This window comes from Marmota monax, unplaced genomic scaffold (assembly GCF_021218885.2).
Source record: "Marmota monax isolate L192 unplaced genomic scaffold, Marmota_monax_Labrador192_F-V1.1 WCK01_AAM20220418_F8-fsc00057, whole genome shotgun sequence".
Lineage (NCBI taxonomy): Eukaryota > Metazoa > Chordata > Mammalia > Rodentia > Sciuridae > Marmota > Marmota monax.
Genome location: NW_026693933.1, coordinates 7726853 through 7751282, shown reverse-complemented (window position 1 = coordinate 7751282; position 24430 = coordinate 7726853). Strand labels below are relative to the sequence as shown.

General features: G+C 34.4%; 1 protein-coding gene across 5 annotated transcripts in view; it reads right to left on the bottom strand.

The window, feature by feature from the left end:
- The window catches only part of Dnah11 (dynein axonemal heavy chain 11), a 331880-nt gene that overhangs the window by 40088 nt on the left and 267362 nt on the right, over positions 1-24430 (bottom strand). For 4 of the 5 annotated variants that reach the window (XM_046463517.2, XM_058585343.1, XM_058585342.1 and 1 more), the window contains 3 exons: positions 13532-13736; positions 5040-5204; positions 3226-3366 (listed from right to left, as the gene is read on the bottom strand). In XM_046463517.2, the coding sequence (XP_046319473.1) occupies positions 3226-3366; positions 5040-5204; positions 13532-13736 (511 nt within the window). Of the gene's footprint in view, positions 1-3225; positions 3367-5039; positions 5205-12828; positions 12934-13531; positions 13737-24430 lie in introns of those variants that run through there. The other variant, XR_009228549.1, reaches the window with a different exon arrangement.

The window sequence follows — 24430 nt, the reverse complement described above, 5'->3', positions numbered from 1 at the left end:
GTGGTTCTACCCAGGTATTTTTTAGTATGCCCTTTGGTTCTCTCTTCTGTTAAAATCACTCTTGGTTTATATTACCTTTTCATACTTGGTAGTAATGGGCTGGAAAAATTCATATATATATATATATATATATATATATATATATATATATATATATACATACATATGTATGTATATATTTAATACACACAGATATGCATTTAAGTATGTAGAAATACATCTGTTTATGTTTATTTTTGGTTGGTGGCCAGGGACCAGAGACCACAGACTGATGGATTGGTATATATTTGAATGAAAGGAATAGGCTGCAATGATACATACATACAGTAAATACTGGTAAGAAGGCATGGGCAAAGTATTAATCTGATATTCTGATTTCTAATTTAATACAATGAAATGTGCATATCAAATATACCATTTGATGAGTTTTGACAAATGGCTATATTCCACTGACAACCCCCATAATCAAGATACAGAGCCTTTCTGCTTTAATCACTGCAAAGAAGTCTTCATGTGCTTCTTTACAGTCAGTTCCTACCACTATTCCCAGCCCCAGTCAACTATCTTGCCTGTCACTGTAGATTAACCTTGCCTTTTCTATAATTTCACATAAGTTTATATGGTAGGTACTCCAGATGCTTTTTCTGAACATAATGTTTTGGTGACCTTCTAGTGGTTGGGTGTGTATCAGGCAATGTGTACCTTTACATTTTGAGCAACATCTCAATGTATGGATGTGCCAAATTTGTATATCCATTCACTTGTCAGTCCTTTGGATTGTTTCCAAATTTTGGCTGTTATGAATAAAGTGCCTGTGAACATTTGTGAACAAGTTTTTGGTTGACATGTACTTTCATTTCCCTTAGATGAATACCTAGAGTAAAAACAAAGGATCATATTGCAACCGCACATTTAACTTCCTAAGAAATTATCAAACTGCTTTCCAAAATAGTTTTATCAATCTGCATTCATTCCAGAAATGGGGAAGTTGCAGTACCATATCTGTGCTACACTTGGTATTGACTGTCTTCTAAAATTTTAGCCATTCACATATTTTTTTCTGATGATTGTTGCACATTTATAATGTGCTTAAGGGTAAACATGTCTTATTTATTATATGCCACGTCTATTCAACACTTATTACTGAGTTGTACAAGTTATGTACGTATCCCGATACAAATTCTTTGTTAGATACATGTATCAGGAATATTGGTTTTGCTAGTCTGTGCTTTACCTTTTATTTTCAGTGTCTTTTGAAGATCATAAACTTTATATTATGATAAGATTCAATTTTTTTCTTCTTTTTTTATCTTTCTGTTCCATTCTAAAAAAATATTTGCCTAAGCAAGGTATGGTGGCACATGCCTATAATCCTACCAACTCGGGAGGATCATAAGTTCAAGACCAGTCTTAGTGATTTAGCAAGGCCCTAAGTAACTAAGGGAGACCCTGTCTCAAAAATAAATAGGGCTGTGTGTGTGACTTAGTGCTTAACCACCCCTGGGTTCAATCTCTGAGTTAAAAAAAAAAAAATCTTACCTAACTCAAAGACCAAAGTTTTTTTCCTGTTTTTTTTTTTTTTGGTAGAAATTTTATAGCTCAGCCAATTTGTTTTGAATTAACTTTGTATATACCATGGTATAACAGCTGAGGTTTGTGCGATTCCATATGGTTGTCCAGCGGTCACAGCAGCTTCAGCTGTAAAAACCGTTCTACCTTCCTGGAGCTATCTGGGCATAGCTGCTGAAAATCAGCTGACCAGACATTGCACTTGCAGTAACTCAGTTCCAGTGAGCTCTTCTTATTTTTTAGTCTAACAACATTCCATCTTGAGGAGTATAAGTTTATAATACATCTTAAGATCAGCTTCTAACTTTGTTTTCTGGAAAATTGCTGAGCTATTTAAAGTCCTTTGTATGTCCATACAAAATTTAGAACCAACTTGATTTCTATCAAAAAACAAAACAAAACAAAAAACATCTTCTGGGGTTTTTGACTGAGACCAAATTGAATCTGTAGATCAACTGGGATAGTATTAACATCTTAAAAAGAATTCCAATTCATAAACATAGCACATCTATTTAATAATGTTTTGAATTTTTCAACAATATTTTATAGTTTTGTATAAAAATCTTGCATGCATTTTATTAAAATTATGCCTTACAGTTTCATGGTTTTAGAAATCATTGTAAATATTACTGGGCTGTTAATTTTGTTTTCCAATTATTTCTCTTATCTACAGAAATATGAGGGATTCTGTATATTGACTTTATATCATACAACATTACTAAAGACTCATTTTTTTAGTTCTACCAGCTTTTTTTGTAGATTACATAGGATTTTCAACATACATGATCAGATCACCTGTGAAAAATGAAAGTTTTCCTTTTCCTTTTAAAAACTCTTGCCTTTTATTGTCTTATTGTACTGCTATAACTTCTAATATAGTGTTGAATAGAAAGCTGTGCTTGTTCATTTTTCAACATTACATTTGCTGTTTGTTTTTGTAGATGCCTTTTATCATGTTGAAAAGTTACCATATATTCCTTATCAGCTGAGAAGTTTTTCTCCTTTTAAAACCATGTGTTGAAATATGCTAGGTTCTTTGCATTAATTGAAATGATCATTTGTTTTATTTTATTCTATTAATATGATGAATAACCTTGTGTGCTTTTTTTTGAATGTTAAATCAAGTTGCACTTCTGCAATAAATTCCATTTAGTCATACTATATTGTTCTTGTTATATATGGCTGAATTCAGTATGTCAATCTTTTCTGAGGACTTATGCAACAAGGCCCATGAGAGGGACTGTACTATAGCTTTCTCGCAGTGCTTTAGTATATAAGTGCCTTGCATATATCATAGTGACTAGTTTTTATTCATTTTTCTTCACCAAGAAAACATGAGAATTCTCTAAATTCCTATATTTTCACAAAGACAGAATAGTTACCTCAAAGAAAAATCCTTTATATTTTAATAAACCCTTCATACTTTGTTTAGAAACAACACACAAATGTGATGAATCACATCAATACTATCATTAGCTCAAAGCCTTACTAAAAATTATGAATGAAAGTTCCTGAGAGCTGATATTTTTATTGTTATTTACTACATTCTTTGAGTCCTTCATGGATATACTGACCACTTAGAGATAAATTCCTATTTCCCTGAAACACATTGAAACTTCTGAGGTTTTTGATTTTTCTTAGCCAATTCAACATTACCTTCAAAGAGAATTGATAGATAGGGTTGATTTTTCTGAGATCATTAATAACAAAATAAAGAAGGGATGCTCTTGCTGCAACTGGTCTGTAACATTCTCGGGCCTCATTGATTTTTCTTTCATTTTCTTTGGCTTCAATCACCTATGATGGGATCAAACAAAATTAGTAACTTACTCTTCATGTTCTCCAAACATACCCAGGCAATGGAAGGATGTATTTGAAATGAGAAAGGATTCATATTAAAATAAATAATACAAATGGCATCTAACTGCTTGAGCTTTTCTAATATTATTAAATCCATATTCTTAAATATTTTTTTTTCATAAATTGAGTTTTAGTGTGAATGATTTCTGCTGCTTTACAGATCACAGATTGAAACAACACTAATTGTTTTGGGTCCTATAGAGTTTGTTTCTCAGGAATGTCACCTTCCTAGCTCCCCTTTCTCTTTCAGGGCTTAATAACCCAGCTATATCACCTCCCAGGGATGGCTCTTAAAGTCTGCTGAGTCAATTTGATGCCAACAACTTTATTAGGCAACAAGGTATACAAAAGCTGCCAAGGTCAATAATACATCCAATAGCAGTGCTCACTAAAAAGCATTTATACAAATACTGTCATGACCGTCTAATTTTAACTGCACCAGATCATCCATATGCTCATGTATTTCCATTTACTTTTATGTATTAGCCTCTGGGCATGTTTAGAGAGATAATTAAAAAAAAAAACTACCACCATCCACCAACATATTCATTTTTATTCAAGGATCCAGTATCTGTTTCTTTTACCTAGGTCCATGGCTTTACAAGATACAATATTTCCCCAAAGTATTTCTATAAACTTGACTCATAGTATTTATGTATAAAAGGAAATAAAATATAGAGAATAGGGAAGTTACTTACATGCAATATGTTAAGACAGGAAGTGATACTCTAAGAGACAATTAGAAGTTAACTTCAAAGCTAAGACTTAATTTACTTAATTGCCCTAATCTTTACTATCTTAGCAGCTACCTAGAATTCACTTTCTTAAAAGAATAGAGTAATTTGGAATTCTATTTCCTGACTTAATTTAAGACAAATATATTGGATGTTTGGTGACACAACTTCTGTTGGGTAATTAATAGATTGCTCAGTAATGAGGATATTCTAGAAAGCAAATCAGGGTCTAGTGCTGACTTGGAAACATTGGAATGTCAAGGGTTAGTGACCACGTGTGAAAGTTCAAAGTGCATACCATGCACATGGCATATGGAAACTCGTGTTGCACATTTAGCCAGAAGCCTACTGGATGAAAATTTCCACCAGTTTTGGGGAAATATCATTTTCCCAGGGTAAACAACGCACTTGAGTGAAGCAGGACACCATCTCTTGCTGTTTCCTGCCACTGCAGACCTATGAACAAATCTTCAGCTCCAAGGATTTCTCTAAAATGCCAACAGACTGGGGAAATTGTGCTAAGACTATAGGATATAAGTTTGCCTAAGCCAAATGCTAAGCCTTTTTAGATTTTTCCACCGTAGAAGACAGCAGGCTCCAGTTTTCTTCAAATTTGGGCACTCAAGAGAAATAATAGCCTGACAGAGTGTAATGTGAATGACTGGACTCTGAGGAATTAGAAGTAGGAGCTCAACCATTTCCATCTCCACTCTAAATCCCACACTGTCCAATTTTTAAGGGCATGTCGTTCAATGACCTGAATTCCACAACACATCATTCCTCTCAGAGGAAGAACCACTTTGATTGCACTGTAGTCCCAAGCATTTCATTCAAACAGAGCATGAAAACCCCCAGGCATTGTCTGCCCTTTCCTACCTTGTGCTCTATCTCTGCTGCGGTGGCCTTTGTAGTCTCCAGCCTCTCCACCAGGTTGGTGTCATCTAGGAAGCTTCCCTCTGCTGCCGAAAGGCGTAGGAGGAGGTCATCCTCCAGGTGCTTCAGCTCAATCTTAAAGTCATTTTGGTGCTTTGTCAAAACCAACTAATACAAACCAAGGAACATGTGAGAAATGGTGACTAAATATAAAATTTTAAGAGGGAGTTTCTTAATCACAAATTTCATAGCCAGTGTGTATATAATAAAGCGCACAACATTAAAACCATACTGATCATACTTAAAAAAAATTCCTTTTGAAATTTCAGGAGGCATGGTAAGATCTAGCTGTACTCTCAGGTCATGAACATTTATTACAATCATTTAATATCATAAACATGTAGAAATAATCTGTTTAATATCAGCAACTTCTGGTTTCCACTCTGACATGACATGATTTTGAAGACTCATTTCTGTTCCCATAAAAAGACAAAGCTAAGCAATAATTCTTCCTCCAGAGAACTGAGGTCACAGGGCAAACTACCACCCTGAAAACTGGACAGTTTAAGTACAGAGAAGTCACTACTGGAACATTTAAAACCATAATTGGCTAATTGCTAGAGGCAGAGCTTGATAGTTAAAAATTCCTGGGCTCAGCTGTTAGGGGCCCTTCACACTTTTGTTTTACCTCCAGGAGCCCTACCAAATTCTCACAGAAGAGCAAAGAAAAATCTACTCCTGCCCTGGGCAGGGGCAGGGAAAGTAATCATTTTGTGCTGAACTCAGAGATAAGTAATCATTTCAAACATGTCTAGAACTTTCTATTCTCGTTAACAAACACTTGCCCGCTGGGAAAACAACTTTATCAGAGGCTAAGGTGACCTAGGGGGAAGGACAATTAGACTACTCAGCCTCCTCAGGACTTCCTGTCTCACACAGGAAGAGGAGGAAAAGCCCAGTGTGCAAGCCGACTAAAACACCTCTGAGATTGAATCATGAGTTTATGGAATACTTTCCACTCCAGAACTCTATCACTGGACTGGTAGGGAACAGTAGATCGCAGTTCAGAGAATTGAAAGACTCTATTCAAGAAAGGAGTTTTCAGGGAAACTCAAAACAACAGGGAAATTAAAAAAAAAAAAAAGGGAAACTGAGGCCTATGACACCTTCCACTATAGGGGACATTAAACACAGCTAATGTCCTAGCCAGGTACACATAAATTTTTACCCTAAAACACTATTTACCTCAATTCTAATTATCTCATACATCACGTCCTTCTTCCAACAAAAAATTACAAGACATGACAGAAAAAAAAGCACAGTTTGAAGAGAGAAAAAAAAATCACAGAATAAGACCCAAGTATGGTAGAAATTTGGGAATCATTGTGTGAGGGTTTAAAAATGACAATACTAGCCTGACACAGTAGTGTACAACTGTAATTGCAGCAGTTTGGGAGGCTGAGATAGGAGGATCACAAGTTCAAAGCCAGCCTCAGCAACTTAGTGAGCTCTTGTCTCAAAATTATAACAAACAAACAAACAAATGGGCTGGGGATATGGCTCAATGGTTAATCACTGCTGGGTTTAATTCCTGGTTAACCCTTCTCCCCTCCAAAGATGATACCTCATATACTAAAAACTCTACTGGAAAAAATAGACAACATGCAGGATCACATGGGTAATGTAAGCAGAGAGATGAAAACTCAAAGAATAAAAAGAGAATGCTCAAAATAAAAAGTGCTGTAACAAAAATAAACAATGCTTTTGACAGGTTCATCAAAAGACTGGATACTATCAAGGGAGGAAACAGTGAAGCTGAAGGTATGTCAATAGAAACCTCTTAAACTGAAAAGTAAGGAGAGAAAGTATGAAAATTTAAAAAGGAAACAAATGCCCAAGTACAATAAGATAATTACAAAGGTGTAGTACATACATGTAGTGGGAATACCGGAAGGAAAGAAAGAGGAAAGAGGACAGAATAAATATCAGAAGACTAATGGTTAAGAATATCTAAAAATTAATGACAAGCACCACATATTCATGAAGCTCACAGGAAACTCAGCAAGATAAATACCAAGTCTACACTTGGGCATATCACATTCAAACTGCAGAAAATCAAAGATAACAAAAATAGTACTGAAAGAATCCAGGGGAAAATATACCTCATCTATGGAGGGAGATGTTTAAAAGTTACATGCGACTATGCAGCCAAGAAAAGAGTAAAATATTTAAAATATTTGCAGGAAAGAACCTAACTAACCTAGAAATCTATATCCTGTCAAATTATCCTTCAAAAGCAAAGGAGAAATAAAGGTTTTCTTAGACAAACAAAAATTGAAGGATTTTGCTGGAGTAGACCTACCTTACCATAAATGTTCAAAATAATTTCTTCATAGGGAAGGGATAAGTCAGAAATTCAGATCTACATAAAGAAAGAGTGCTAGAGAAAGTAAAATATTTTATTTTTTCTTACTCTTAATCATCTGTTTGTTAAATATAATATCAATAATTTATCCAGAGATTATAACTTAGGGATAAATAAAATGAATGACAGCCATGTCACAAGGGATGGGACAGAGGAAATGAGGATACACTATTAAAAGGGGTATTCACTACCTGTAAAATGGCACAGTATTATTTGAAGAAGATTTAGATTAGTTATAAATATGTTGCAAACACTAAGGCAACTACTACTTTTTTTAAACAAAAAGCATAATTTATATACTAAGAGAGAAGAAATATTGAAATAATATAAATTGCTCAATTAAAATCAAAGGCAGAAAGAGGAAAAGACAAAAAAACACGGAACACACACAATACATAAAAAACAGTAAAAAGTATGGGAGATATTAATCCAACTATGTGAATAACAACAGAATTCTTCAAATCAATCAAGAGTCAGAGTAGATAAATGACAACAAAAAACTCTATGTTGTCTACAAAAATCAACTTGCAATAGGATGGATAAAGATATGCCAGATAAAGCCAGGTATGGTGATGCATTGTGTTAATCCCAACCTACTTGGTAGGCTGAGGCAAGAGGATTGTGAGTTTGAGGCCAGCCTGGGCAACCAACCAAGATTCTTTCTCAGGAAAGAAAAGAGAGAAAATAAACAAACAAACAAAAAACAAGCAAGTAAACAAGTAAGCTGGAGCACCTGTATTAATTTCAAACAAAACAAATATCAAAATAAGAAAAATTATAAAATAACAAAGGGATCAGTTCCCTAAGAAAACAAAATTTTTGTGTACTTAACTGAGTGCAAAAATACATAGGCAAAAAAAAAATCATAGAACTGTAAGGAGAAATAGAGAAGTACACTTTGTAGTTGGAAAACTCAAAACTCCTTTATTGTCAACTGACAGATCAGTAAGGACATAGTCGAACTGAGCAACATCAAATAAATAAACTGGATCTAGTGATATTTATACACAATACTCCTTTGAACAACAGCAGAATGTACAGTGATCTAAGTTCACATGGAACACTCACCAAGATGGAATACATACTAGGCCATCTAACACAGTTGAAAATTTTTAAAAGAAATTATATGAAGTATGCTGCAAGACCACAACAAAATTAAATGAGAAATAACAGAAAGACAAGCTAGAACATCCCAAAGTATGTAGCAATGAAACAACATACTTCTAAATAACATATGGGTCAAAGAAGAAATATCAAGAGAAATTCAAAATATACTAAAATAAATAAAAATGAAAATACGATGTGTTAAAATTTGTAAAATGCAGTAAAAAAGTGCTTAGAGGAAAATTTATAGCATGGACTGTATGAATTAGAAGACAAAAAGATCTAAAGTTAATACTATCTAAGTTTCACCTTAGGAAACTAGAGATAGAAGACCAATATAAATCTAAAGCAAGCAGCTGGGTGTGGTGGTGCACACTTAGAATCCCAGTGAATTAGGAGGCTGAGGAAGGAGCACAACTTTGAGGCCAGCTTGATCAACTTCATAAGACTATGTATCTCAAGATAAAAATAAAAAGAGGTAGATGTAGCTCAAAGTAGTAAAGTCCCCTGGGTTCAATCTGTAGTACTGCAAAATACAAACCAAAATCCCAAAGCAAGCAGATGAAAATTATAAAAATCAAATCATAAATCAATGACATTTAAAATATGAAGCCATGGCCTGGGGCTGTGGCTCAGTGACAGAGCACTTGCCTAGCATGTGTGAGGCACTGAGTTTGATACTTAGCACCACATAAAAATGAAACAAATACAATAAAGGCATGCTGCCCATCTACAACTACAAAAAAAAATTTAAAAAAATGGAAAGAAGATTTTTAAAAAATAAAAATAAATAAAATATGAAGCCAATAGAGAAAATCAGCAAAACCAAAAGCTGATTCCTTGAATGGATCAACAAAACTTATAACCCCCTAGCTAGGCTAAACCAGGAGGGGGGCAGGGGGTGGGTTAGGAGAGAAAAGTTATTAGTTACTAATATCAGAAGTGAATAGATTCACTTCTGATTGACTCCATGGATATTAAAGGAAAATACATATTATGAACAGTTCTATGTCAACAAATTTAGTCACTTAAATGAAGTGAACCAATATCTTTGAGACACAATCTACTAAAAACTCATAAGAGGAGAATCAGATAATCCAAATAGGCCATATGTCCATTAAAGAAACTGAATCAATAATTAATAACCTTCCAGAAAAGAATACCAGGTCCAGATGGTTTCACTAGTGAGTTCTATCATAGACTTAAGAAAGAAGTGATATTGGTTCTGTACAATTTCTAGAAAACAGAAGTAGGAGGAACACTTCCTAACTCATAGTCTAAGGCCAATATGACTCTAATACAAAAATTGGATAAGACTTTATAAGAGCTGGGTGAGGTGGCACATGCCATAGAAGAAACATCAAAGTAAATCTCCATGACTGTGTCTGTGTAGTAGCTCAGGAAGCTGAGACAGGAGGATCATGAGTTCAAAGCCACCTTCTGCAAAAGCGAAGTGTTAAGCAACTCAGTGAGACCCTGTTCTAAATAAAATACAAAATAGGGCTGGGGATGTGGCTTAGAAATGGAGTGCCCTTGAGTTCAATCCCAGGTACCAAAAAAAAAAAAAAAAAAAAACCCCAAAAACAACAAAAAAAAAATTACAGACCAATATCTCTCAAGAGTATAGATGTACATATCCTCAATTAACTATTATCAAATCAAATTGAACAATGTATAAAAATAATTATACATCATGACTAAGTGGGATTTATTCCAGGTATGCAAGATCGATTCAACATACAAAATTGAGTAACATAATCTGTTACATAACAAGTTCAAGATGAGAAATATGGCCATATCCACAGATACAGAAAACATATTTTATAAAACTCAACATTCATTCATGGTAAGAACTTTCAGCAAACTAGAAAGAGAGAGGAACTTCCTCAATTTGATAAAGAAATCTAAAACAGACTTACAGCTAACATCATACCTAATCATGAGAACAATTTGATGCCTACAAATTTAATAACTCAGATGAAGTGGACCTATACTTCCAGAGGAAAAAAACTAACAAAAACTCATGCAGGGCTGTAGCTCAGTGGAAGAATGCTTGCCTAGCATGTGTGAGGCACTGGATTCCATCCTCAGCACCACATATAAATAAATAAATTAAATAAAGGTAGTGTGTACATTTGCATTCTCATGCAAAGAAAAATTAGATGGGTTCCCCCTAAGATCAGGAATAAGATAATAATGTTCTCTTTCACCCCAATTTTCCACACTGTACTAAAATTTGATATCGTATACACAGAAAATTCTGAAGAATTAAAATAAAGTCTCCTGCAACTAATAAGCAATTATAGCAAATCTGCTTGAAAAGCCAAATGCTTTTCTATATACCAGCAACAAACAATTGCAATTTGAAATTTAAAACCCAATACTGTTTATAATAACACCAAATGACTGATACACTTAGGTATAGATCTAGCAAAATTAAAAAAGACCTGATGAAAGAATCAAAGATGTGAAAAATAGGAAGTTGTTCCATATTCATGGATAGGCAGATTCAATATTGTTAAGATATCAATTATTCCTGTCCAGGATCTGAAGCAATTTTGATCAAAACCTCAGCACATTATTTTATGGATTTTGATAACTGATTCCAAAATTTATATTGAAAGGCATAAGAGCCACAATTGTTAATAGTACAATGTGAAAAAGCAGAGAACTGACCATACCTGATTCAAAGACTTACAAATGTATAGTAATCAAGAGAGTGTGGTACTGAGAAAGAAAAGATTACCAAATCAGTGGAATGATATAGAAAAACCCAGAAACAAGTCCATAGAAAAATGGTCAACTGATCTTTGGCAAGGAGCAAAATCGATTCAAGGAGAAAAGATAATGTTTTCCACCCAATGATGCTAGGACAACTAGATATCCACATGTAAAAGAATGAAGTTGACTTCCTACCTCATATCATATGCAAAGTTTAATTTGATTACAGACCTAAATGTAAAAACTTAAACTAAAAAAGTCATAGAAGAAACATCAAAGTAAATCTCCATGACTGTGTCTGTCAGTGGTTTCTTAGATGACACAAAATATAAGTAACAAAAGAAAAACAAAGATGAATTAGACTTTGCCAAAATTAGAATAGTTTGTTCTTCAAAGGATACCATTAAGAAAATGAAAAGACAATACATGAAATAGGAGAAAATTTTTGTAAATCAGATCTCAATAAGAATCTAATATTTAGAATATGAAAAACTTCTACAAGTCATTAAAAAAAAAAAAACTAATTTGGGACTGGGGTGTAGCTCAGTGGTAGAGCACTTGCCTAGTATACCTGAAGCTCTGGATTTTATCTCCAGCATCACAAAAACTAAGCAAAGAAAACATAATTAAAAAAAGACATGCAAAAGTTCAGTAAATAAAAATGCTCAACACTATTACTTTCTGGAAATGAAAAACAAAATCATAATGACATACCACTTCATATCCTTTAAAGATGATACACAGCTGGTAGAAGCATACAATTTTGCAGCCACTTTGAAAACAGTTTGGCAATTCCCAATTGATTCAAAATAGAGTTACCATATAACTGAGCAATTCTGAAAATGAAAATATATGTGCATACAAAAACTTTGCCTAGAACTGTTCATAGTAGTGTTATATGTCTCAGCCACAAAGCAAAAAAACAAAAACAAAACCCCAAATGTCCATTGACTGAGAAGGAGACAAATAAACAAAATACTCTATATCCATACAAGGGAATATTATTCATACATAAAAAAGCATTAAGTACTAATAGAACCTTGAATATATCAAGTTAGCAAGTAAATTCTCTTTAATTTTCACATCACAGAAATACTATTTTCACTATTTCAGTTTTCAAATTTTCTGTTAGAAAGGCAGGCACTGAATTCTTTCATGTGTTTTAATCACTGTGTTCTTTTTATTCTTCCTAATATGCTTCACCCATTTTCTCTTTTATTTCTTCTAGAGATCTATTTAGTTTCTTTTTTTCCCTCTCGAACTAGGTTTTAATTTTATTAATCTGTTTATATTCTATGTCACTATTTTCTGTTTTCATAACCACTTTCTTTCTACACTTTTAGGCTTACTTTAATGTTTTCTTGTTTTCAAAAAATGCTGAATTTAACTAATTTTAATATTTTTTCCTAATCATTATACTTATAGCCATACATTTTTAAGTATTTTGTTACAGACAGTTATAGCCTCCTTAGTTTTTCAGTCTACTTCATTAGTCTACATTTTTTTTCCTTGGGTAAATCGGTCTATTAACATCCAACCTACCTGGGTCTATATCTGCTTCCACATCTCTGTGTTCCATGAGCAGCATGCCTTTGTACCAGTCCTCATGCTGTGCTCTAAACAAGACTGAGACTAGGCGTCTCCTACCTGTGGCGTAACCGTAACCAACCAGTATTTATTTTTTATTTATTTACTTAATTAATTTGATTTTATTTTTTAAATACACAACAGTGGAATGCATTACAATTCTTATTACACATATATACCACAATTTTTCATATCTCTGTTTGTATATAAAGTATGTTGACACCCAATTCTTTTTGTCTTAATTCATGTACTTAGGATAATGATGTCCATCACCTTTCACCATCCTTGCTAATCCCCTACCTCCTCCCTTTCCCTCCAATCCCTCTGCCTTTTCTAGAGTTCGTTTATTCCTCCCATGCTCCCCCTCCCTTCCACACTATGAGTCAGCCTCCTTATATCAGAGAAAACATTTAGCATTTGTTTTTTTTGGATTGACTAACTTCATTTAGCACTAACTTCTCCAACGCCATTCATTTACCAACCAGCATTTATAAGGAGCAACTTTGAATTGTTTATTAACTTTTCACATGTATCATAATTTTTCTCAATTAGAAGAGCCTGGAATGCAAGAATCCTACCTTACATTTCTGTATTTTCACCATGATTTCTGCAAAGGAGATGACAAATAAGTGTTGGGGGATGATCTAATAATTTTTACCTTGAGTTTTTCCAAATCTGGCCTTTCAATACTGACTACCTCTGCCAGCAGCTGGGCTTCAAGACCATCTTCTGTAACTGTGAAATTGAGGAGGGTTGTCTGAGCTTGTAATTCTGGCTTATAGTGAGGATTTGCCAGTTTTGTGTGAAGGATAAGGCGAAAGTTCTTGTTGAATTCACATTCCTTATCTCCAATCCTTATATACCTAAAGGAGACAAAATACAGACATTCAGAAGAGTCATGAACCATTGCTGTCACTGGAATGCCATTCCACTGCTGCATTTTGACAACATACCTAGGCCAGAAGACCAGGTGATTTGGGATTTTTCAGCTTCTCTCTCTCTCTCTCTCTCTCTCTCTCTCTCTCTTTTAATAGGAAGAATAGGAATTACCTACCAAATCCCTGTGTGATTATTTTTCCTCTGATGTGAAATGGTAACAATAATAACATTCACCTCTTGGCACTGTAAATACCATCAATCTTACAGAAAATCTTTAAGAGTAAATGTTAGTTTCATTATACTTTCTATGATTAAAATTATATTAAAGCCAGGCATGGTGGTATACACTTATAATCCCAGAGACTAGGGAGGCTGAGGCAAAGGATCGCAAGTCTGAGGTCAGCCTCTGTAACTTAGTCAGACCTATTTCAAAAAAGAACTGGGATGGAACTGAGTGGTAAAGCACCCCTAAGTTCAATCCCCAAAACAAGACAAATAAAAAATATGTTAAACATTGCTATTCTTTAAGGATAAAATATGTACATGTGTGTTGATGTGACATCTATGTATTAAGTATATTGATATTAAAGTATATTGTTGATATTAAATATATTGATGTGATATTTATACTTAAGTATATTGTTAAATAATATATAAAATCTGGGCTGGGGCTATAGCTCCCAGAGTGCTTGGGTTAGATCCTCAGCATCACATAAAAATAAATTAACAAAGATATTGTGTTCATTTATACAACTAAAAAATACTTAAAAAGTATGTGAAATCTTTTTTATTTTATAAAATATTAAAATATACATGCTCATATACACATTATAAATGTATTAATGTTATTTTTCTTAAATTATTAAAAGTAAATATATACTTGAAATTATTTTCTGATATTTTTGGACTTTTTCATTTTCTTTCCTGCTAGGAACCTGCTATAAGAACTAGTAGATGGGGAGCTTTTCAATTCATGCTTCAGAGAAAACAAAATTCATGAAAACTGAACTTCTCAAACTTTTCTGCAAAAGTAGCCTGGGATGGAAGTTCACATAAGGTTCACGGGAGCCTGGTTAAAATAAGGAGCATTCACTCTTCTTTTTCTTAAATGTTCATATCAATTTGGATTCCTCCCTATTAAGTTTATAAACCATTTTGATTGTAGAGATGTTATAATGACAAAATACTATTCTAATCTCATATTATTTTAAATTAAAAATATAATCTAAATAATCTGAGAAAAAATATTTACAACCTGTCTCATTGGCTTGCAAGTGAAGTGCTATTTCACTAAATTTATCAACTTTGGAAAATTGAGTGTACTCAAAAGAAGAGACAGGTTCAGCACTTAATTGCAACATTTAGTTCTTAATTTGAGGAGAGATACTCAGAATGCTAAAATACAGTTATATTTTAGGTTGTTATTGGTAGATATTTTATAATTGTGCCTTATAGATCAAATCTTTTGTAAGGAAAGTGCCTCCATGTATTGGCTACTCTATTTGTTCAGAGAAGTTTTTATGAAACAACTTGCTTTAATGTGTATACATTATAAAAATTATGTTTTTAAACCAGCAAAGCTTTAACCATCTGAATAGGAATTAAGAATTTCAAAGGTTCAATCTCCAGCAACTCACCCCCCAAAAGAATTTCAAAGGATGGATCAAACTCATGACCTAATATCTTTTTTTACCCAACGGTCAGATTTTTTTCATTGCAGAGTGATCTTACAACAGAAAACATCACAACTGTTGATTGTATGAGCTTGAAAAAGAGGCCACCAAATAAGCCACTCTGACAATCTTCTTTAAGTTCAAAGGTGCATTCATTTACTTTATCTAGTTTTGGATTTTTTTTTCCTGCCATCCTATCATTTAATTCTTTTCCAGGAAGAAAATGAGCGATTCAGCTTGCAACCCACTTCTGACTAAAGCTAAAATATATCTGTGTATTATGCATTTTCCTTTTGAAAAAAGGACAATGTTAAAAAAGATGAGTATTGACATCATTGTTAAAAATACATACTGAGAACAATAAGAAGTGAATGAACCAGAGATCAAGTATAGTAAGTGGACCAGGCAGGACTGCTAGTTTATCCATCAGCATGGTGGCCCTGAGTCCCTATTTTCTAGAACACTAATCTGATACCATCTGTTCACCTGTTTCTACGTATTTTCTGGTTGATGTCATGCTCATTAAAATAATCGTATGTCTGATAATTTATTCTGTTATTTCTGTTATCATGAAACACATTACCAAAAACATCCAGTTAACAGTGACTTAACACCTACACCACTCCAGGCTGTCAGAGTCTTCCAGGCACAGGACATATAACTATTATCAAGACAAGCATGGTCTCTGCTCTCACAAAAACTGTTTCTTACTTTCTCATGATAGGCAATATATTATTTTTTATATATTGATTTATTCATTTTTTTATTTTATTTATTCATATGTATCAAATTCCTACAATGTGACAGGAATACAAAGACCAAAGATCTGACCAATTAAAAGATAAGCAAAAGAGTAGAATAGACTTTTCCCCATTGAGATGTATAAATGGCCAACGGAACATGGAAAGGTTCTTAACATTAGTTATTAGTGAAATGCAAATCAAAGCCATAGCAAGGTACCACTTCTCACCTACTGGAATGACTATAATCAAATGATAGAAAGTGCTGGCAAAAATAAGGAGCAGTTGGAACCCTTGCACAGGTAGCTGGTGGGAATGTAAAACTGCACAAACACTGGAAAACAATTTGGCAATTCCCTGAATCATTTCAGCAATTCCATTTCTGGGTACATACCCAAAAGAATTGAAAATGTATGGGCTGGTGTTTTGGCTCAGGGATAGAGTGCTCACCTAGCATATGTGAGGCACTGGGTTTTTCCTCAGCACCACATAAAAAGTCATTGTGTTCATCTACAACTAAAGAAAAATTTTTTAAAAAAGAATTCAAAATGTATGTCAACACAAAATTTGCATATGAATGTTCATAGCAGCGTTATCCATAATAGCAAAAGGTAAAAACAACTTGAATGGGATAAACACTATGGGCATATCTAATCCATGGGATGCTATTTGGCCATAAAAAGGAATGAAATACTGATATACATGTTGGACATCAGTACCCTCAGAGGATTAGTTCTAGGACCACCTGTGACTACCAAAATCTAAGGATGCATAAGTCTCTTAAGTTGGTCCACCACACCCACAGATGTGAATTCACGGATACTGTATGCTATAACATGGATGAATTTTCAAAACATTACGCCAAGTCATAAAACCAGTCATAAAAGAGCATTGTGAATCCTTTTAGAGGAAATGTCCAGAACAGGTAAATCAATAGTGACAGAAAGCAGATCAGTAGTTGCTTAGGACAATTCTAACATATTGTGCTGATGGCTGTCCAACTCCAAAAATATACTTAAAGGCCAAATCATTATCTTTTGGACTTGATTCGATCTGTAAGGTCAGTAACGACACCAATTATAGTTTCTCAGAGGTTTGTGCTTATCCTCTGAGAGTTATGAGGTGTGCCACAGCATGATCTTTTTTTGAAAAGGACATTTTTTTCTTAGTGAATCTGCCTCTTTTTGACAACATATTTAACCATGTCTGTCGTGGAGAGCATCATCAAAATTTGAGTTTTCCTTTCCAAATATTTCCAAAATTGATCTCACAAGTAGCTTCGAGGAAATCTTTGCTAGCACTGTCCCATGTGTTACTCTTAACCATGAACAACTGGCTTTTAAATGAAACTTTAAGAGTAAAGGTCTTATGTAATTACTGCCTGGAACTTTACATATGAGAGACACCAAAGTTTAAATTCATTTGAGTCTCCACAATAAAGCCTGTACTTACACCTCTGTGTAAATTCTGCAATTTCTGACTTCCACTCCATCTTGGATCGAATTCATTCCTCCCTGGTGGAGAGTCTCAGAGAAATGCCATGCCTGTTACAACCTTCTATGGTGTCAGCTTGTTTGAATGTTCCTTCACTCACTGGAGAGTTTTCACCAGGTTTAAATTCTTATTTCATAAACTTTGTGTTTTAACCACTAACCTATATCCCCAGATGAAAACAGAATGTAATTATTTTTATGCTTTAGCATCTTAAATTTAAAGGAAGAACAATGACTAAATTAAGACTAGAATTTTTATTATTTTGTACTAGGAGACTCCTCACCAGATAGGATTAGGAAGTCCAATTGATTTTGAGATATGCATGGTGTGTGTGCATGTTCTTGTGTGCATAAGAATTAAAACAAATGACGCATAAGATGACTTACTGTTGAAAGTACAGGCTGTGCATCCCTACAGTGAAAAATCCAAAACCTGAAACTTTTTTTTGGTACTGGGGATTAAACTCAGGGGAACTCCATCACTGAGCCACATCCCCAGCCCTATTTTGTATTTTATGTAGAGACAGGGTCTCACCGAGTTGCTTAGCACTTCACTATTGCTGAGGCTGGCTTTGAACTTGTGGTACTCCTGCCTCAGCCTCTGGAGCTGCTGTGATTACAGGTGTGCACCACCACACCCAGCTTGAAACTTTTTGACACCACCATGATGCACAAGTGAAAAATCGCACACTTGACTTTATGTGATGGGTCACAGTCAAAATGCAGGCGCACGAAAAATATTGTATAAAATCACCTTCAGTCTATGTGTATAAAGTGTACATGAAACAAATGAAGTTTGTGTTTAGACTCTTGGGTCACATCCCCAAGATATCTCATCATGTATATTCAAATATACCAAAATCCATAAAAAACAAACAAACAGACAAAATCTGAAAGACTTCTAGTTCCCAGGATTTTGGATAAGGGATATTATCCTGGAGGAGGTTAAGTAAGAAATCCCCTCTAGAGCAGGGGCTGATGAACTTTTGTTGAAAAAGGTAGAGAGTAAATATTCTGGGCTTAGTTCATATACATTTGTCATATATTCCTGTTGCTTATAACCCTTTAAATATCAATCTTAGCTCATGAGTCACATGACAGATGGTTGGCTCATGGCTTCTCTAGAGTACCATATTAGTTAGTAGTCTGAGTTAATATCGTCTCAAAGCAATAATAGCTAATTTTCTCCACCAGCCACTGTGCATAACTAGTTCCCCTCATCAAACTTCTAAGAACAAAATAAAACTTGAGAATGTTCAACATGGAGCATGGATACTGACCATGTCAGTACCAGAGGGTACAGGTGAAGTTTTTAAATATATATTTTTTAGTTGTAGATGGATACAATACCTTTATTTTACTTGTTTATTTATATGTGGTGCTGAGGATTGAACCCAGGGCCTCATACGTTTGAGGTAAGCATTCTATCACTGAGCCACAACCCAGTCCCACAGGTCAAGTTTTAACTGATTAAAAATTGAACCAAAACATCTAAGTTAAAGAAATGTTCTGGAAGACACCCCAGATGATTTCATTGCAGGGTATCCCTTTCACACCTACATATTCTCTGAGGCATTCAAAAACCCCAGTTTGAGAATCAGAAAACATCTGCTTTGATAGGTCTGATTTTCTCTGTGAACAGACAGAGTTAATGGGAGGATGCGGGAGAACTCTGCTATGGAAAAGCAGAATGCCTGCCCATAAAAATTGGGTTTTACATCTTGCTTGGAAACAGTATTTGATAGCTTTAGATTTCCCAGGGACAGTAAATTATCCTCAATTGGGGTGTTTATGGTCTATGAAAGGCAAAAATTACATAATGACTCAGTGGGTTTTATCACTGCTGCTAGGTTAATTTTTGGTTAATCTCCTATCTGGGAAAATTAAACAGACTGTTAATGCTCTCTCATGAGTTGAAGGGTCCAAAAAACAATGGAGTTAACCATAGGGGTGGGAAAAGCAAACAGAATCACTTTGTTGTTTCTGTGAAAGACACTAACGCAGAGGTTGACTTTTAAGCAGGGAAGGAAGACATGAGCTCTGAACGCCAATGAGGAGAAATAGCAGGTGAGAACAGCAACAGAGCTGGAAAGTGGGGTTACTTTCTTAAAGCAAATGTTCTTAGTCCATTTTCCAGCCCCACTGCAGCCAGGAGCAGGACACACGGACCCTCTCACTGCATCACAGTGAGAATCAAGTGGGGGCAGAATCTCTCCATGTGGGTGCAGCTGCTCCCTCAGGGTATTTATTCATCTGTCTCAAGGAGTGAGCTTGCCTAGATGACTAGGATGTGGGATAAGTTAAAACATTCTGTTTCACCTAGCAGAGCTGATATTTTAGAGCAAGCAGGACCCCTGGAGATTGTTCAGTTTTTTTTTAATGGACCCAAATAAATAAATCATAAATTCCAAAGAGTTTATGACTTGTCCAAGGTCACATCACTTAGTGGCAGAGCTGGGACTAGAACCCGGGCCTCTAGACTCGTAGTAAAAAGTTTATTTCACAGCATTGCAATGCCAGTTAATTTCCTCTGACATTCTGTAATGTCAGTCTTGGTTAACCTGCATGACCTGTCAATTGCAAGAGGGTATTGACTCAGAACCAATCTATGGTTGCAAGAGAAAAAATAGGCACAGCTCAGAGCACATGCCCTCCTAATCTTTTTTTTTTTTTAAAGCTTTTTAACTTATAGATGGATATAATACCTTTATTTATTTATTTTTATGTAGTGCTGAGGATCAAACCCAGTACCTCACATGAGAGTGGCAAGCACATTACTACTGAGCTACAGCCCCCGCCTCCCTCATGATCTTTGGTTAGAAATTCTGCCCTTGTTTATGAGACTAGCAAAGATTGTGCCCAATCCTAAGATCTATGATTTCTGGCCAATATATTTTTAATGTGAATTAATTCATAAAACTTTTAAAGAAAATCATTCAATTTATATAAAAGTTTATATTTTAACTGTGTTAGAATGCTCACCAGTTAGCAGAATGAATGAGTTATTTCATCCTAACAATCATCTGCAAATCCATATTAAGCAGAAATTCACAATTTGTATGTTAGACTTGCATAAAAATCATATATACTGGAAATATAAAGATCCTTTCAGAGTTTATTCAAAATTTAGTCAAAAAGTGTTCTGGGATCAAGTGACTTAATAAATAATTAATTTCAAGTCATGGAAGGTCATTACTGTTGTGAAAGATACGAAAACTACTTTGAAACCACATGGAAATGATTTCTTGGTGAATTCTCACAGCTCTTCTGTGACAGACTAACACTGGCTCCCTTAATCAGAGTTTCAAGAAAACCAGAATTCCTGTGACCTGGTAGAAGCAGCATTGGTATAACAAAGATGAGAATCAGAAATGGGAGATTCTAGTCTGGAATTCTTATTTCTAGATTGTATATCTGGAAACTAAAAAAGTCTCTCTTACTTTTATTAAAACTGTTCTTCAGATTTGGTGTAGCGATTGTTAAAAATGCCATCAGTTTTGGGTCATAAAAACCCAAATGAATTTCTCTATGGATCACATATTCTAAGGACCAGAATAAAGTCATCATTATTTTTTACTGGGTCTAGAAACCAAAAAATGGAAAACAACATATTCTATTTAGGATAAAGACTGCTGTGACTGATCAGTGTACTTACTACAAATGGCTACAATAGGAATGTTTTATAAAGATTCATAAAATTTGGGGCTTGAAGGGAAATCTCCTTAAGTTAGTGAACTATTATATGGAAGGTCCTCCCCCTAAGTTAGATTCTTCGGATAGCTACCATGTTCTCTAAATATGAGGAATTCCATTCTGGTGGCCCCATCAGAGGCATTTTGTCAAGGTAAAGAGATAGTAGGTGGGTGTTAAGATAAATAAATAACATAGTTCCACTCATTGGAGGAAATAAAAAAACACTCCAGAGAAGAAATCAACTTTTCAATGAACATCTAAAAGCCTTACTGCATGTCCTGCTGTTTAAAATTAAAAGCTTCTAGGTTAGACTTGTGAGCTCCTACAGCTATGGCTGGGTGTGCAGCCAGAAAGATCAGGTGTAGCAAACGGCAAGAGGGAGTGGTAACTTAGCAACCCAGCAGGAAGGGCTGTGCGAGTTGGTCAAACCCCTTTCCTCAGGAAAATTTGGCTGAAAGCCGCACAGCTGGCAAGACATTCAAGGAAAGGAAGGAAAGGAGTCCTGAATAGAAATGAGTTAATTGTCTTGCTGCTTCACACGGTTAATATAACCAACATGTCCCTCTAAGATAAAAGCAAACTTCAATTAGAATTTTAAAAAGAAAAAAAAATAAGATTGATGTTTCAGAACTCCAGAGAACATTGTAGAGAGGAAAGGAGAGCAGAAAAAGAAAATCAAATTACTTCCCTTTAGATACTCACAGGTGCACGGGCACACACACTTCACTACAACTGTATTTAAATACGTAGTTTGGTACCAAAAGAAATTCTGGTTCCATTGATGTTATTGTTCAAAGATTGCTTTTTTTGAAGAAAAAATTCCAAGGTTCTTTACCTGCAAGCTGGGTTGGTATTTATTTTCAGATGAAGTCTAACAATTACTGGAAAGACCACTGTGAGTGTGAGAATGCACTATCTGTAAATCCTGAATGTCACACTTAAAAACAACAAACAAACAAAAAAAACCCTGGACTGAATTTAGCAATAGAAAGGCTGTTGGTTTATTTATTCTTTTGGCAATAAAACTTTATTTTTAATTTATAAGTAGGAGAGACTAGAATGCTAACTTCGATTATACATGGACACAAACAAACTTACAAATGAAACTATTCTTATCCAAAGGGACATAATGAGAGAACTATATATCTCTGGAGTTGATTTTAACTTCCTAAGTTTCCAGTTCAAGACAGACAGGGCATCCCACCACAGTGTGGGATTTAACTTAACTTGTTCTATCTTTAGTCCTACTCAAGACCTAATTCAAACAGATTCACAATCAATCGTCAAATCCTATAACATCAACCCCAACAACAGCAACATGGTAATATTTAACAAACTGGAAACTTGTTCACTCAAAGCAATTCTTCTTACTCATCTTAACACAACTTTCAGGAAAACTAATCATTTTAAAATAAATGTAAAATGTTGTCTCCTTTTTACTGTATTATTTCTATGAAAATGAAAACTGATATAAAATAGCTAATATTTCTACTGGTCAATTTTAAGTATCTTTCTAGGACATACTATTTAAAGACCATTGTTCAAAGAGCAATTATGGGAACATTAAAGACAGTTTGAAAATATCTTTTTAAAATTATTAATATTCCCGGAAATTAGTGAAATTCATCTTGAGGTAAGGTTATTGCAGTTAAGATTAAAGATTGAAAATGACTTTAGTAATATTTGGGGAGATTTGCAAGATTGAAGAGAGATAGTTTTATAAAGATGCCTCATAGATCAGCACTTCTCTAACATGTAAACTAGTAAATTTGCTTTGGAAAAAGTACATATTGATAAATCTTCCCAGATATGTTTTCTGTCAATTGATACGAGATTTTATTTAAAATTAGGATTGTCTGGAGTTTGGTGGATTTAATTATTTGTAATTACCCAGCTGTTGTCAGCCTCTGGCCATTTTATAACAGAGGTATCTACTGTGTGGGTCAGGTTCAACTGTATATCTTCTCAAACACAGATTTAATGTGCTATTGATGAAACCATTACTCGAACCAAATTAAAGTCTGGGCTGATGTATTGGTCCATAGGGAGCTGTCAGACATGAAAGGAGTAATTAGTATTCATTACTTCATACTCCACAACATTCCAATTATTAATGAACTTCAACTTTTGGACTACGCTGTATCTATCACAAGCATTTCTCAGACATTCATTATTAGGAAGAATAAACTAATAGTGGTTTGAAAAGGCCCCCAAAACAAACAACTGAAATAAATGAAAACACTATTAATAGTTGAAAACTTTCTGAGGGATGTGACTTTCCAGTGGGTTCATGAATATGTGTGTTGTCCCACCTGCATTTGATGAGAATGACAAAGGCAATCACTCTAGGTGAATTTATCTACTTGGCAATCTGTGTGGCTGTCCTTCCCTCTTTTTCTGCTTTCAATAGTTTCTTATCTTTTTTAATACAAAGGAAAACGTGCTGGTATCCTCATAGGTAATTGTATAGAGTAGTAGAGAAATAAAAGAGGATGCAAAATCAAAGTAAAATGTTCAACATTGGAGATCAGAGGTTACACTGAAAAAATGTTCCAACACGTGGATTAATTTGGAATGTGATCAAGGTAACGTCAAAATTTTTCTTTTTTTTTTTTTAAATATTTTATTTTTTAGTTATCGGCGGACACAACATCTTTGTTTGTATGTGGTGCTGAGGATCGAACCCAGGCCGCACGCATGCCAGGTGAGCGCGCTACCGCTTGAGCCACATCCCCAGCCCAAAGTCAAAATTTTTCTGTTCCTGTTACCACATTGCAAATGGATGTCTCTGTTAAATAAAGCATATCAACATTTTCTCATTTTCTCTCAGTTTTCATTTATTGTATTAAAGAAAAAAATCCCTATTTCTACCAATCTAGTCCTATGTGTTCCTTCTTTCTTCCAGTTTGCATACATACAAATTTTTTCAAGTTTTTTATTTTTTAAAAGAGTTAAATGGAGGAACAAGAAAGCCTTTATTTTGTTTTAAACATACATCTTGTCAGGTAAAACAATATAATTATTAAAATATCAAAAAATTTTCAAAGTACTTCTTAGGTTTTTATGAACCAAACTTTTT